This window comes from Sciurus vulgaris (assembly GCF_902686455.1).
Source record: "Sciurus vulgaris genome assembly, chromosome: 7".
Lineage (NCBI taxonomy): Eukaryota > Metazoa > Chordata > Mammalia > Rodentia > Sciuridae > Sciurus > Sciurus vulgaris.
The window spans coordinates 128,472,401-128,488,116 of record NC_136467.1 but is presented as its reverse complement, the minus strand read 5'-3'; the positions used below and the strand labels follow the sequence as shown (position 1 = coordinate 128,488,116).

Genomic DNA, 15,716 nt, shown 5'->3' with positions numbered 1-15,716 from the left:
AAACAAATATTCTCATGAGGCTTTTGTGTCCTTGTTCCGTAATTTAAGCATTTTAATTATGATATGTTGTGGAGAGATTCTTTTTGATCTTGTGTATTTTGGGTTCAGAAAGTGTCCTGTATGCACATCATTCCCAATATTGGGAAAAATTTCTGATATCAATTCACTGATATGTTATTCAGGATTTTTCTTGTATCTCAGATCCCTCTTTGATTCCCAGGATTCAGAAGTTTGAACTCTTAATGTGGCTTCCAGTTTCCTGAATATTCAATTCATACCTCTCATTGTCTGTTCTGTACTGCTGTGTTGTCAAGATCATAGACCTTGTTTTCAAAACATAAAATTCCATCTTATACATGGGCTAATCAATTGGTGAGATTTTCAACTGATTTTTATTTATTGAGTCTTCCATTATTTTTTTAAGTATATCTCTTAATGGAATTGCTCTTTCACTGTCTCTTTTTGTTGCTGTTTATTTCATGTCTTAGATATTTTTTTATTTTTTTTCATCACTGAATGACCAAGTTTTTTAATTCTTTGAGCTTTTATTCACATCATTTTTTGTAAATTCAGTCATGGGGACTATATCCTTTCGAGGTACCTTCATCTGTTTCCTAATGTTTTCTGACATCCTATGTTTCACATCGGTTGAAATGTATTCCTTATCCTTTTTTATGTGGGCCCTTTAGGGAGTAGTTGTCTCTTAATATCAAGTCCTGCAACTAGGGTATACTTTAGCTTCCACACATAGAATCACATGATCAAAGTGATAATATGAACCATATAACCACTATGAAAGTGGAAAGTAAGCATTAGTTACAATGGTAATTTAAGAGTAAACCATATCTCAATAGATGATGTAAAGTTATTATTACTTATCTCTACAACTCTGTTGATCACCTGTCTATTGATTACCTGTCTCTGCAGATGATGTAGAGAAAAAAGAACACTTTTACACTGCTGGTGGGATTATAAATAATTGTGGAAGTAACTATGGAGATCAATGTAGGAGTTACTCAAAAGATTAGGCATGGAATAACCATATGACTCAGCCATAGGTTTCAGTATTTATCCTAAAGAATCAAAGTCGTCATACTATAATGATACATGTATAGCCATATTCATAGTAGCACAATGCACAACAAAAAAACTTGGAACCAAGGTAGCGATTCATAAATAAATGAATAAAGAAAATGTGATATATATATATATATACACAAGGGGTTTTATTCACACAAACAAAAGTGAGATTATGTTGTTTTCATGAAAATAGATGGAACTAGAGAACATGATGTTGAACAAAAGAAACCAAACTCGGAAGGTCAAAGGCATATGATTTCTCTCATATGTGGAAGGTAGAGAGGAAAATGGAAAAGAAAGAGAGGGTGCAGGGCCTGAATCTAATGAAAATAAAAAGAAGATTAGTAAAAGAAAACAATAAGGGGGCTGGAAAGAGAGGAAGGTGAGAAGTGTTGGGGAGTGATATGGGCCAATGTATATTGTTATATTGTTTGCACATATGAATATGAACAACATATCCCATCATTATGTATAACCATAATAATGCACCAATTACAAATGTGGAAAGAAAAAAAAAAGATTAATCATTTTTTGAAAGCATAGAGTGATTTATACAGAATGCCCAGGGTAGCCAGGCTGTCTACACAGATTAAGGACAATTTCAAGAGTGAATAAAAGTTTCTCAAGTGACATTAATAAGATACTCATTGATAACAGATTGTCATATCATTTTTATGAAAACTAGATGGAACTAGTGCAATTGTATCTAAATTCATATTACCAAAATATTTGACAACTTTAAAAAGTTACTATTTCTTTACGTACCAACCCAAATAGAATTATTGTATCCATTTCCAAGAACACTGTACCCATACTGATACATATTAGCCAAGTACAGTACTTGGCTAATGAGATAATAAATTATATAATGAATGGGACAGATTATGCAAGAAGAACATATAACACTAGAAATATGACATGAATGGGTTTATAAGAAAAACCCTTATAAATATAATCATAATTGTGAAATATTTTAAAATTTTTATTTGGAAATGAAAATATTCCTCACCAGGTTGCTTAATGCCCCCTTCACATCCTTATTCCTCAGAGTGTAGATGAAGGGGTTGGCTGCAGGAGTCACCACTGCATAGAAGAGAGCCATGAACTTGGGCTGGTCCCTTGTAATGGAAGAGGGGGGCTGAAGGTACATACTAATGCCTGGGCCATAAAATAAGAAAACTACAATGAGATGAGAGGAACATGTGCCAAAGGCCTTTTTCTTTCCTTCAGAAGTTTTCATGTTAAGAACAGCACGTCCAATACTGGCATAAGAGGCAAGAATTAAGCACAGAGGAACAGCTAACATAAAAATGCACACCACAGACAATGTGAGCTCATTAGCCTCCTTTTCCCCACAGGCAGTCTTTATAAGAACTGGAATCTCACACAGCACGTGATCCAGTTTATTGATGCCACACAGAGGTAATTGTAGTGTAATGGTGGCCTCTGAGACAGCATAAATTATTCCACCCAGCCACACGGTGGACACTAACAGAACACGGGTGGGCTGATTCATGATGAGGGTGTAGTGCAGAGGTCTGCAGATGGCCACATAGCGGTCAAAGGACATGACAGCCAGGAGCAGACATTCTGTGCCCCCCATCGTGTGGAAGATATAAAGCTGAACTACACACCCCATATAGCTGATGGTCTTCTTAGAGCTTCCCAGGTTAAAGAGCATCTGAGGCACAATGCTGGTGGTGTAGCACATGTCCAAGAAGGAGAGGTTGGTGAGGAAAAAGTACATGGGGCTGTTGAGACGGGCATCTAACATGGACACCAGAATGATGGCTATGTTTCCCAGCAAGGCCATGGGGTACGTTATGAGAAGAATAATGAATAGAGGAAGTTCTAGCCAATGTTGGTCAGAAAATCCTAGAAGAATAAACTCCTCAGGATGGCTTTCATTAATTAGAGCCATTCTATTCAATGTGTTTCACCTATAAAAGAAAGTGCAAGGAAGTTAGCATGACGGTGACAAAAAAAAGTGACAATCCATTTGCTTTCTCTCACAGAATATAGAATAGAGGGATTTGGGGTTGAAATAACATACAGCAAGAAGTGGTCTAAGGAAACTTCTATCTTAGAAACTTAAGGTATTTGTCAACAATTCACCCTATCATTCTGAAAGAATTTCCTCTCCTGTATAATAAGGTGGACAATAACTAATGCCTTGTGATTTGGTAAGGATTAAATGAAGAAAAAAAAAAAAAGCAACTGTGTTTTGGAAGCTCCAAATTGTTGGTTTTCAACTTTTTTTGGCATAAAATCAACTGAGTAGATTAATATGAAGTTCATCACTTCATGTGTATAGGTGCCTGATAGAGTAGATGTGAAATGAAGTTAAGTAATTGTAATGCTCATTTTATATCACTGCTGCCAGATATAATAATCATAAAAGTAATCTGGCATGGAGGGTCATGCCTGTAATCCCAGTGAATCAGGAGGCTGACCGAGGAGGACTACATGTTGAAGGCCAGCTTCAGCAAATTATTGAGGCCCTACTAACTTACTTAGACCTTGTCTCAAAATTAAAAAATAAATAAATAAAAAGGGCTGGGCATGTGCATCAGAGGTAAAGTGCCTCTAGGTTCAATCCCCAGTACTAAAACAAAACAATACAAATCAAAAGAACATACAAAAAAGAAAAGAGAAGGAAGGAAGGAAGGAAGGAAGGAAGGAAGGAAGGAAGGAAGGAAGGAAGGAAGGAAGGAAGGAAGGAAGGAAGGAAGGAAGGAAGGAAAGAAGGAAGGAAGGGCAAAAGAAAGAAAGAAGAAGAAAATAGAATCATGAAGGAAAGGACAAAGGAAAGAAAGAAAAAACAGAATCATGAAATTGTTCAGGTAGAGGTAACAGAAGACTGAGGAAGAGAAAACCTGAATAAATAAACTCTCACCACATCCATCTAGTCAATTGATTAATAACATTTTCTTTACAAAGAGTGAGGTTTTGAATTCAAATGAATATATCTTATGTATTTGAAGCTAGTCAAAAAATGTAAACACTTAACATCAATTTCCATATGTTTACAGTTATCAATGACCCACATTTTTATTGATTTTTGTTTTATTTTGTTTTTTAATACATGGAGTATCACTCCCCATTTTGGTTGTACCTGATGTGCAGTTACACTGGTTGTGTATTCATATATGAATAGAGGAAAGTTATGTCCAATTCATTCTACTGTCTTTCCCATTCCCATCCCCCTTCCTTCCCCCCATAAATTGAAAGAGTTAAGCTACAATGTTGGGTCTCTTCATAATCAGGAATTTGTTGATACACTTATTTGCTTATATGCAAAAATATTCGTTCAAGTGTTGGGTATTTAAACTTTCATGTTACATTTTAGCTAATTTATCCACTTTTTTGGATTTTCTTTCATCAAATGAGCTCATTATACTCTTTCAACATAAGAATTTGGACAGCTAACAGGGACCATTCTTCATATATAAGTACAAATATATTTTTTAACTTTGGATAATTTTTATCAGGAGATATCCTAATTCAGCCCCACAGATATTCAAATCCTGAAATTATTTTATAGTTTTCAGGATATATTTCAATGTTTTTCAGCTAAAAGGCAAATTAAAAAAATAATGTTATGAATGAAGAAATATTTTCAGACAAAAATTAAATTTTTAAATTTATGTGCTTTTCATTTATCAAAGTATGCTACATAAAAATCACAATCTATACAGTGATGAATACTCAGATGTCAAGTGAAGATTGCATCCTACCAAAAAATTCTAAGTTACTTTTCCAGCCAAATGGTTTCATGGAAACAGATTATGTTCTTAGAGTTAGAAAGCCCATTTTCAATGATCTCTATTTCATTAAATCCTCAAGGCCACCTGTTGGGGTTCCAAATAGAGCTACTGAGAATTAAAATGTTAATGTTGCCCTTAAAATAATGTACCCTGTGTTACAGCAATAGTAACTTAATAATGATTAATTTAATAATAAATACTCAAATTAATAATTTAATAATAAAAACATGGCATAATGAATTGGATTGAATTTTAAAATTTGCAGTCTACCAACATTATTGAATAATTGCATTATAAGACACTATATATTCTTTTTTACATTATTATATTCACTTTTCTTAATTTTCTACCTTGAATCATCCATTCATTTTTTAAAGAGTAATTTTAGACTTGATCCTCCATTGATTCTTCCATTATTCATCTAGTTCTAATAACATTATTTACACCAATATGTCTACGGTAACATTAGGGAATTTATACTCAGGAACTTTGTTCCTATTTTTCACCCTATGAAATGTAGGTTTGCTGGTGAGTACTGACTCACTCAAAGCATTTTATTTCTCTGGGTATTACCATAGAGATTTATGTGATCTATTCTAGCGCTGTGTATGGACTTTATACTCCTATTCTTATATTTCTCATGTTTGCATGCTACTCTCATTATATTTAGTTACTTTTAACTCTTGGATTCCATGACTTTTGGACCTTCTACTTCTAGAGGTTTTCCATCCTTATTTTATTACACACTACACTATATCCATTAATATATAAAGTCATGTTAAAAGTGGCCAGGCTGTATTCCTGTTGAAGTCTTTGTACCTCTAATCACCTTTTCTTTATAGTTTACCTTATACTTCATTTCCTCACAAGTAGTATTTTAGTTGTAATAATAGTACTCTTTACTTTATAGTTAATAAAAGATCATAAGAAAGAATAAAAGTAATTTTATTCAAGTCTACAGCATCTGGATAAAATATAAGGTCAAGTTAATCTACTAAATTCTGACTATATATTTAAAAAATTCACATGACTTGTAGAAGACTTCATGCTTCATCTGAGTATTTAATATGTGTGGGGTATAGTGTTTACTATAATTTGAATGACTGTAAGTATGATCTGAGGAACTAAGAAATAGATTAATTACAGACAGAAGTCTAATTGTTCCTAGAGCCAGCAAAGTAGCAGTTTAAAAGTTTAGAAAATGCTCCTTGAAATGAAGTATTCTTTCTCTTGTATTTATAGTAGGCAGAATGATCTTGTATCTATTACACATCTCAAACTTCCATGTATTTCATGGCCTGTAAATACATGTATTTTTTTTCTTACCTTATTTTGTTAAATAACATTCAATGAAAAGGAAGGAATACACTTGAATTTTTCAAGCTTTCAGAAATCATAGTAAGAGATGAGTATTTAAATATTGTGTTCAGAAGTTAGTTTTCCAGGTGACATGGGATAGCAAAGAGAAAAAAGGCTATGTTGGGAAGGCAAGAGTAGAAAATATCAAACATGCCTGGTGGGAGTGCTATTTGTATAGTACTCCTGAGACTTTTGGGCATAGTTATAGGCCATTCATTCACCTTTCTCCCAGGCGAGTTGATTAGCAAGATCCTTTGAAAAAAGTCTCCATGGAAATGCATCTTATGTCCAATTAATTACCTCCTGGCTGATGTTGGGAGTTGGTCTGGTTTTTAGATTGGTTTAAAATGAACTCATCCCCTTTCCCAACACACTTAAATAATTTCAAAGAGAATACAATTAAAACTAACTAACTAAAATAAAAATAAATAAGCAAGGTACAATTAGAGTAGAACTAGTTTGAATAAATAATTCTGGAGAATCTATTTTGGAATCTTTCAATTTCTTATTTGACAAATCTGAGAAGAACTCACAGAGATTTCATCATCTATAGTTATAACAATAATGGAGCAGAATTTTGAAAGAAGAAAAAAATGATTTTTCTAATGAGAAAACTTCAAGTGATTTTTAAAACAACCTTCAAGATATAGAATTCTTGTATAAGAAAACTATGAAATTATGATCTTCTGTCTCTGTACTGTATCTTTGTCTCTCTCCACTTACTAGACGCACACAGAGATAACATTAAGATTTTCAATTTACTTGTATTAGCTACATTATTCTGAAAACAAAATCAAGTATGTTGAGTTGGAAATGTTTCCCTTTGACCACTTTCTGTTTTTTCTAATGGTACCACTAGTGTTAAATGACAACATATTTACACTTTATGTATGTGATGGACAGTCTCCACTCCTATCTCTTCCCAAAATTCATTCTCTATCTCAATATATATGTCTTTTCAAAAGATAAAATTATGACACATTTAGTTATATATCAGATTTTCTTTTTTTAAATTCATGATCCCCAGTAGCTTCCATTTTCCAATATAGGAGACAATTCTCTCATGACAATGTCAAAACAGAATTTTGTAAGATGAGGATAAGGAGATAGTACTCAAAAAAGTTGATTGGTTGTCAGGTCACTTGAAATTTATTTTCCGTTTTTTTTTTTTTTTTTTTTTTTTTTTAATGGGTAAAGCACATGGAACTTCATTACCACACTAACTAGGTAGACTAGAATCTCACATTTTCAGGAATAACTCTTCTTTTGGAAGATCTATTTCCTTAAAGTTTACATTTTGACTATGTGACATCTGAGCTGAGTGACTCCATTTGGCTTCTTCTGGAATTTGGGGGCCAAGTGCAGGTGCTCACTCCTAAGCAGTAGCCTTCCATTCTTCCTGTTAATACTTTTACTGTGTTATTTCTCTAGAGGCTAGATCAGGAGGATTCCTTGATGTGTGGCCTCTGGTCAGGGTTAGCAGATAGGAGTCACCATCTGAGAATCGAAGAATGAGAGAATAGCTGGTTTGGGATATTCTCCCCTAATTCCAACTCACCCAGAAAAAAATGACACTTACTTTGTTACTCAATCAAAGGTCACAGTTCTTCCAGGAGGCCATGTACATTCAGACACTTTCCAGTTGCCAGTTCCAACTTCTTCCTTTTGCTACTTTAGGACTTGATTTAGAACCAAGCACTCCACCATTGCTAGCTCCAGGGTAGTTCATACATAAAACTCATATAGAACACACTTCTGGTTTTCTCAATCCACCCCACACCTTTATAAGTGCTTCCTTTCAAAACTACCCTTAATACCCGAGTTGGAGTATATCAGCTGTCTTATGTTTGGAACATTGGGAACATTCAGTCTCCATTATAAAGAGACTTATATAATTTTCTGTTTTACAATTTTGTTTATTTTCATCTTGGGTTTTCCTTGTATTTTCTTTATTTCTTTTCAATTCATGGAGTGAACTTTGTGTATTTATCATATAAAATGTAATGGTTCAAAATGTAGCAATTTGTACCTTGACTAATTCTACTTTATTTAATATATGATTACTTAACATAGGTATGTTTTTTTGGTGAGAACTATTACATATACTTCTTAGAACTTTTCAAGGCTACTGTATATTTTCAACAAGGAGATCAAGTTGTACAATAGATCGCTTGAATTATCCTTTCAATAACTTGAAATATTGTTGACCAACATATTCCTAACTCATGCTTCCCACCACTCCAGCTTCTGGGAACTGCCATTTTACATTCTACTTTTATAAAATCAATTATTTTGGCTTCACATATAAGTGTGATATCATGCAGTGTTTCCCTTTCTGTGCTTATTGCATTAATATCATGACCTCCACTTCCATTCATGTTTGCATCAGTGGCAGGATTTCCATGTTTCTATAGTTGAATAGTATTTTGTTTGCATTTATAAAGCATTTTCCTTTATTCACCGGTGGGTACTTAGATTGATCAATATTTTGACTATGATGAAAAATGGTATAATGAATATGGGATTACAGATATAGGTTCATTATGTTGCTTTACTTTCCTTTGGATAGATACCCAGTGTTGAGATCTATGAATCTTATGGCAGTTCCATTATTTTCAATAAGCAATTTATGTATTTATTTTTTCTCCCTGAGACTTCATTCCTTTTTTTTTAACGATGGTTTGTACATGAAACCATACATTGAATAAACAAAATGTAGTAAGTTTGCAAATACTGTTTTCCAGTATGCATTATTTTAAGCTTTTTACACTGAACTGTATGATCAGGATTTGTCAGGTTAAAAGTGTTGGAAAATGTTCCCATTAACCTTCTTTCTGATTTCATTTCACTTTTAATACATAGAATTTTAAATATTTATATGGTATCATGTGATTTATTTTCTGCAAATATGGTTTTTGTTTTATTTGTTCTAATTAGTTATACATGATAGTAGAATGTACTTTGACACATCATACATAAATGGAGTACAATTTCTTTTTCTTCTGCTTTTACATGGAATCATGCCAGTTGTATGGTCATATATGCACAAAGGGCAATAATGTCCAATTCATTCTACTATCCTTCCTACCCTCATATGCTTTCCCCTCCATTCACTTCCCTCTGCCTAATTCAATATAACTCTATTCTTCCCCAGACATCCCCCACTTATTGCAAATTAGCATCCACATATCAGAGAAAATATTCAACCTTTGATTTTTGGGGATTGACTTATTTTGCTTAACATGATATTATCCAGCTCCATCCATTAAATAGAAAATGTCATAATTTTATTCTTCTTTAAGGCTGAGTAATATTCCATTGTGTACATATTCAATATTTTCTTTATCCATTCATCTGTTGAAGGACACCTAGGTCGGTTCCATAGCATAGCTATTGTGAGTTGAGTTGCTATAAACATTGATGTGACTATATTGCTGCAGAATGCTGATTTTAAGTCTTTGGGTCAAAAACAAGGAGTGGGATAAATGGGTCAAATCGTAGTTCTATTACAAGTTTTCTGAGGAATCTTCATGATGCTTTCTATTATGGTTGCACCCAATTTGCATTCCCACCAGCAATGTATGAATGCACTTTTTCCCCCACATTTTGAAACACTTATTAAGTCCTTTGGGCATAAACCAAGGAGTGGGATAACTTGGTCAAATGTTAGTTGTACTACAAGTTTTCTGAGGAATCTCCATGATGCTTTCCATAATTCTTGCACCAATTTGCATTCCCACCAGCAATGTATGAATGTAACTTTTCCCCCACATCTTTGCCAACACTTATTATTGCTTGCATTCTTGATAATTGCTGTTCTGACTGGAGTGAGATGAAGAGTAGTTTTGATTTGCATTTCTCTAATTGTTAGAGATGTGGAACATTTTTTCATGTATTTGTTAATCAATTTTATTTCTTCTTCTGTGAAATGTCTTCAGTTTCTTAGCCCACTTATTGATTGGGTTAATTTTTTTTTTGATAATAAGTTTTTTGAGTTCTTTTTATATCCTGGAGATTAATATTCTATTTGAGGTGTGTGTGGTCAATATTTTTTCCTATTCTGTAGGCTTTTTCTTCACATTCTTGATTGTTTACTTTGCTGAAAAGAAACTTTTTAATTTGAATCTGTCCCATTTATTGATTCTTGATTTTACTTCTTGCACTTTAGGTGTCTTGTTAAGGAAGTCAGAATCTAAGCAGACAAGATGAAGATTTGAGCCTTTTTCTTCTAATAGGTACAGAGTCTACATATATATTGTATATGTTTAAATAAGAGTACATATATCTATCTCCTTAAACATTTATAATTTCCTTATTAAAAATTTCGAACTAATTTCTACTAGTTTTTTTGAAGCACATGGTACATAATTAACTACAATCACATTTCTATGCAATGAACATCAGAATCTCCTATAACCATGATTCTAGTCAATTTATAAGAGATTCTACATGAGTTAGATAATTTGATACTTCTTTTTCTGTGTCTAGATTATGTTGAGCATATTGATCTCCAGTTCCATTCATGTTGTTGCAAATTGCAAAATATCATCCATTTCTGTGGCTAAATAACATTCTCTTTTGCATATTAGGACAATTCTTAATTGACTTTGTTGATGAACACTTAGACTTTTGCTATTTGTAGGCTATTATGAATAGAGCTTACATCAAACTTATGTGTACAGATGTTTTTTAGACCTGCTGAATTCGTTTCTTTTGAATATACATTCAGTATTTTTATTCAGTATTTTTATTATTAGATCATATGGTATCTATTTATAATTACGAAGATGGTACATTCAAATAGTTTTTCTTTAGACCACTATTCCTATAAGCTGACCAACTTCAACTGAATCTGTCTGTTTGAAGGGAGATGTGCAAAGATCTATTCCAATTGGTGATGCTAGGAGAGATATGTAGGATATATTCGAGAATTACAAAAATGCAGTTTTTAAGTGAATAATACATATACATTTATTTTGTTGTATCCTTACTAATGATAGATATCCATATTGTTTAAAAAGAAAAGTAAAATAGCTGTACCAAAGACTTTTATTAATGATTTTTCAGACAACTTATTAAGATGTTCATTGGATAAATTAACTTTTCATTCTACCTTTATATGCTTCAGATATTAGATGATCTAATATTATTTCACTTAATGGTTCCCAGTTTATGAATGTTCATTATTTAGAGTCTATAAATCACAATATCAGGATGTAATCACACCACCTATGTAATTCTAGGTACCCTGAAAAAGGAGAAGGCAGTGAGAGGCCTATCTCTGCTTCACTACTTGACAGTGTCTCTCAGCTCTGATCATCAATATGATTAACTATCACTAAGAGTAATAAATCGAAGTATATGGATGATATTCCTTTTAACATTAAATATGGAAAATATTTCAAAATGGTTTGGAAGTTTTCTCAAAAACTACGATATAACTAACATATGATTCACCATTCCACATTTGGGCATATATTCTAGAGAAATGAAATCAGTACCTCAAAGATATATCTGTACTCCCATAGTCATTGCAGCACAATAGCCAAGGTAAGAAAACACCCTGAGTGTTCATTGATAGGTGAATGGACAAAGAAGACATCACACACACACCCTAGAATATATAATATGTTAAATAATGGAATGATATTCATCCATAAAAATAATAAAATCCTGCTACTTAGGACAACATGGAAGAAACTGCAGGTCATTATGATAAATGAAGTAAATATACACAGAAAAAGAAATACCACATGATTGCACATAAATGTATAATATAAGGAACTGAACTTATACAAGCAGAGATTAGAATGGTGGTTTCCAGGGACTATGGAGTGGGAAAAAAGAGAAGTTGGTCAAATGATAGAGAACTGAGTTATAAAATAAGTAAGTGCTGAGGATGTAATACAGATCATGGTGAAGAAAGTTCATAATACCATACTACATATTTGAAACTTGCTTAGTATTATATTTTACATGTCCAACCCGACACACACTCATACACATGACATGGTAACCATGTGAAATGATGGATGTGTTAATATGATTAGGGTAATCATTTCAACACACACACATATCTAGGCTCATCATTTTGCTTTGTGTACTTTGAATATATATAATTTTATTTGTGAATATATATAATTTTATTTTTCTCTTCATAAAGTTGGAAAAATAAAAATAAAAGTAAAAACTTTTTTAAAGTAACACCATTCAGCAAAGAACAATGTTAAAAGGTCTTTTAAACACATAGTAATGGTAAGGAGATAGAAATATTAATTTCCCTGATTTGATCAGTTCATATTGTGTACATGCATCAAACTATTACACTATTCTCATAAATAGGTACAAATTATGTTTTAATATAAAATCTTTAATAAGTTTTAAGATAGTATCAATATGTCAATGACTAAACCAGCTAATGCAAAAATAATTTATGATTTTTTTCTCTTATTGAATTTAACAGCACCAATTTCCTACCAGAATTACCAACTGGTATTTAATTTCAAAACCTATTGCCCAATTTCTTGTTTTGTTTTAATTTTTAAAAGTCTAGTAACAAATTAACTCACATACAGATAGATCAACTTTTATCTTATGTTGCTATTTTCTCCAAAAGAAAGTTCTGTTCAGACACAAGGTGTGGTATATTAATTTGTGTTACCATGAATCCCACTCAGGAGACAGAAAATGCTCTAAGATTTAGCTAATGAAGTAAATGAAGAATCAATGCAGTCCAGGTGTGGGTGGAAGAACAAATGAATTATTTTGAATAAATATTTATTTATACTGCGTCATATGACAAGTTATAGAGACCCACTAAGTAAATTATTCATATAATTTAGCATCTTGAAAAAAGTGTACTTCAGAGTTCACCATATAATAGATGATGTTATTCATCATATTTACCATTTGCCTTTACTGTGACACTTTTTAGCTAATTTCAAGCCTGTTCAATGACCAAAAACACCATAAGCTATGTTACCCTTCTCTCTCTGTCTCACTCTCCCCCCATCCCTCTCTCTCTTTCTCTCTCTAAACTTATATATACACACACATACACACATACATACATAATTTTATTTATAAATGGCAAGTTTATATATTAGCATATTAATTTCTGTCAAATGTGTTTGCAATAATCTCTTCATAATGACAAAAAATGCATGTGCACACATACATACAGAGGCATTTCTGTACATTAATATTTCAGTCAAATGAAATAAAATACAGAATTTTTTTTTTTTTTTTTTTGTGGTACTGGGGATTGAACCCTGGGCCTTGTATTTGCAAGGCAAGCACTTTACCAACCAAGCTATATCCCCAACCCTGAAATACACAATTTTTAAAGCCTAACTTGGTACAAATCAAAAAAGTTTATTTCTTAATATTATTTCAAAATTAATCACTAAAAATAACTATAAACTTAGAAGTGAACAAATCAAAGTATGGTGAATTGTTGACAACTAAAAATAAATTTCAAAGAAGCAAAGAAATCATACTTCAAGATTGTCCAGTTACAATGAAGAAAACTGTGGTTACTTTGTCCATCTCCCACTAATACCCCATTAATCTCCGAAGTGCCCCTCTGACATCTTTGTTTCTGAGGGTGTAGATGAGAGGGTTGAGGCTAGGGGTGACAACAGTGTAAATCAGGGCAATGAACTTGCCTTGATCTTGAGAATTTTCTGTTGGTGGCTGGAGATAAATGCACATGACTGGAATAAAAAAGAGGAAAACAACCATAAGGTGGGCTCCACACGTCCCAAAAACTTTCTGAAGTCCAGTAGTGGATTGCATCTTCAGCACAGCCTTAGTAATGGCACCATAGGAGCTGAGAATGAGAATAAGTGGTATGACAACAAAAATGGAGCTCATCACCATAAGAGTCAGCTCATTAGCATGGATATCAACACAGGATAATTGTAGCAATGCCAGAACTTCACAGAAGAAGTTATCCACCTGATGATGTCCACACAAGGGTACCCAGAATGTGAAGGAGGAATGAAGTGCTGAGGTAGTAAAGCCACTTATCCAACAAACCAAAGCCAACATGTGGCAGAGTCGAGGGTGCATGAGGACAGTGTAATGCAAGGGTCTGCACACTGCTACATAACGGTCATAAGACATCACCACCAAAAGCACGCGCTCAGTGGTTCCCAGAGCAAGGCAAGAGTAGAGCTGAACCATACAACTGGCATAAGAAATGGTCTTCTCTGGGCCCCAGAGGTTCACCAGCAGCTGGGGGATGGAGCTTGTGGTATAGCAGAGATCCAGAAAGGAAAGGTTTGATAAGAAGAAGTACATGGGAGTGTGGAGACGGGAGTCCAGGCGTGCCAGGATGATGATGAACAGGTTGCCTATCAGTGTCATCAAGTAGAATATCAAAATAACCACAAAGAGAGCTGCTTCCAGGTGAGGCCACTTAGAAAACCCCAGTAGAATAAAGTAGCCTTCAGAACTTACATTTTTTTCCATCATCGTTCAATTTTTTTCCTGAATTTTAGGAAAGAATCACATAACTTTGAAGGCTTTCCACACATTGTCAAATACTTGCAAAAAGATCAGAGAAAAATATATGTCACTTCTAAGTGTAACACTGTGTGCCTTTAAAGGCAGTAAGAATTTTTCTCTTTTTCTTTGTACTTTCCATTCAGATGTTTGCCTTTTTGCAGAAATAATAAGTAACTTCTCAAATGACTGACTTCATATAATCCCTAAATTAGTATTTGAAATTAGTATTTGGATTAATAATTGTATGATATTCCATGGCTAGAAAGGACAAGTTTTATTTAAAAAAACTCTTATATAAACATTTAATGCAATTCTCTTTTCCACTCTTTCAGGTTATTTCAAATTTTGTAGTTGCAGAGAAAAGAATAACTTAAGTCTTAACGATTTTTCAAATAGATAAGAGTGAAGAAATATAATTTGAGAATAACTTTAAAATGTTAATAATGTTAGCTGAAAAATAATTTTAATGAAATTTATACAAATAACAAAATATTAACATTATTTATGCTAACAGCTTATTTCTAGACAAAAATAACATGCAGATGGAAGTGTGAACACACCCATATGCATATATACCAACTCACTAGTGTTCATTGAACAAGCAAAGCTGATTGGAGAAATCAGTGATGGAATGCTCTCAATTTTAAATGCAAATAACACTAACAAAAATGACCCTTTTTACACAAAGATAATTACACTAAAAGTGTAGGGAGTGAGCAAAGAGGAAAATGGAGGGTTTAGGGATGTAGGAGAGATGAGAGCAGCTCTAATTTTAGTACTTGGACTTTAAAGTATGTATATCACAGGTCTGTGAGACCAGTACAACAGGATTTAAAGAGAGTTTCTGAAGTTTCATATGCTTCAGGACAATAAATGAGGAGTTATTTCAAGCCTGAGTTGCAAGTCAGGTTTTCCATTATTCATAATGAGGTTTCTGATTAGACATTAACTAATATTAAAATATAATTGAAGATATGTGAACCCTGTGTAAAATCTAAT

General features: G+C 33.1%; 2 protein-coding genes across 2 annotated transcripts; both read right to left on the bottom strand.

Annotated features, from left to right (window-relative positions):
• Positions 1-2,062: 2,062 nt before the first annotated feature.
• On the bottom strand, positions 2,063-3,001 carry LOC306666677 (olfactory receptor 2B11-like; the record flags this gene model as incomplete). The annotated part of the gene is made up of 1 exon (XM_079148899.1): positions 2,063-3,001. One exon carries the CDS (start codon positions 2,999-3,001, stop codon positions 2,063-2,065), a length of 939 nt encoding a protein of 312 aa, XP_079005025.1.
• A 10,759-nt stretch (positions 3,002-13,760) lies between these two features.
• On the bottom strand, positions 13,761-14,684 carry LOC306666697 (olfactory receptor 2J3-like; the record flags this gene model as incomplete). The annotated part of the gene is made up of 1 exon (XM_079148919.1): positions 13,761-14,684. One exon carries the CDS (start codon positions 14,682-14,684, stop codon positions 13,761-13,763), a length of 924 nt encoding a protein of 307 aa, XP_079005045.1.
• Between the last annotated feature and the right edge of the window lie 1,032 nt (positions 14,685-15,716).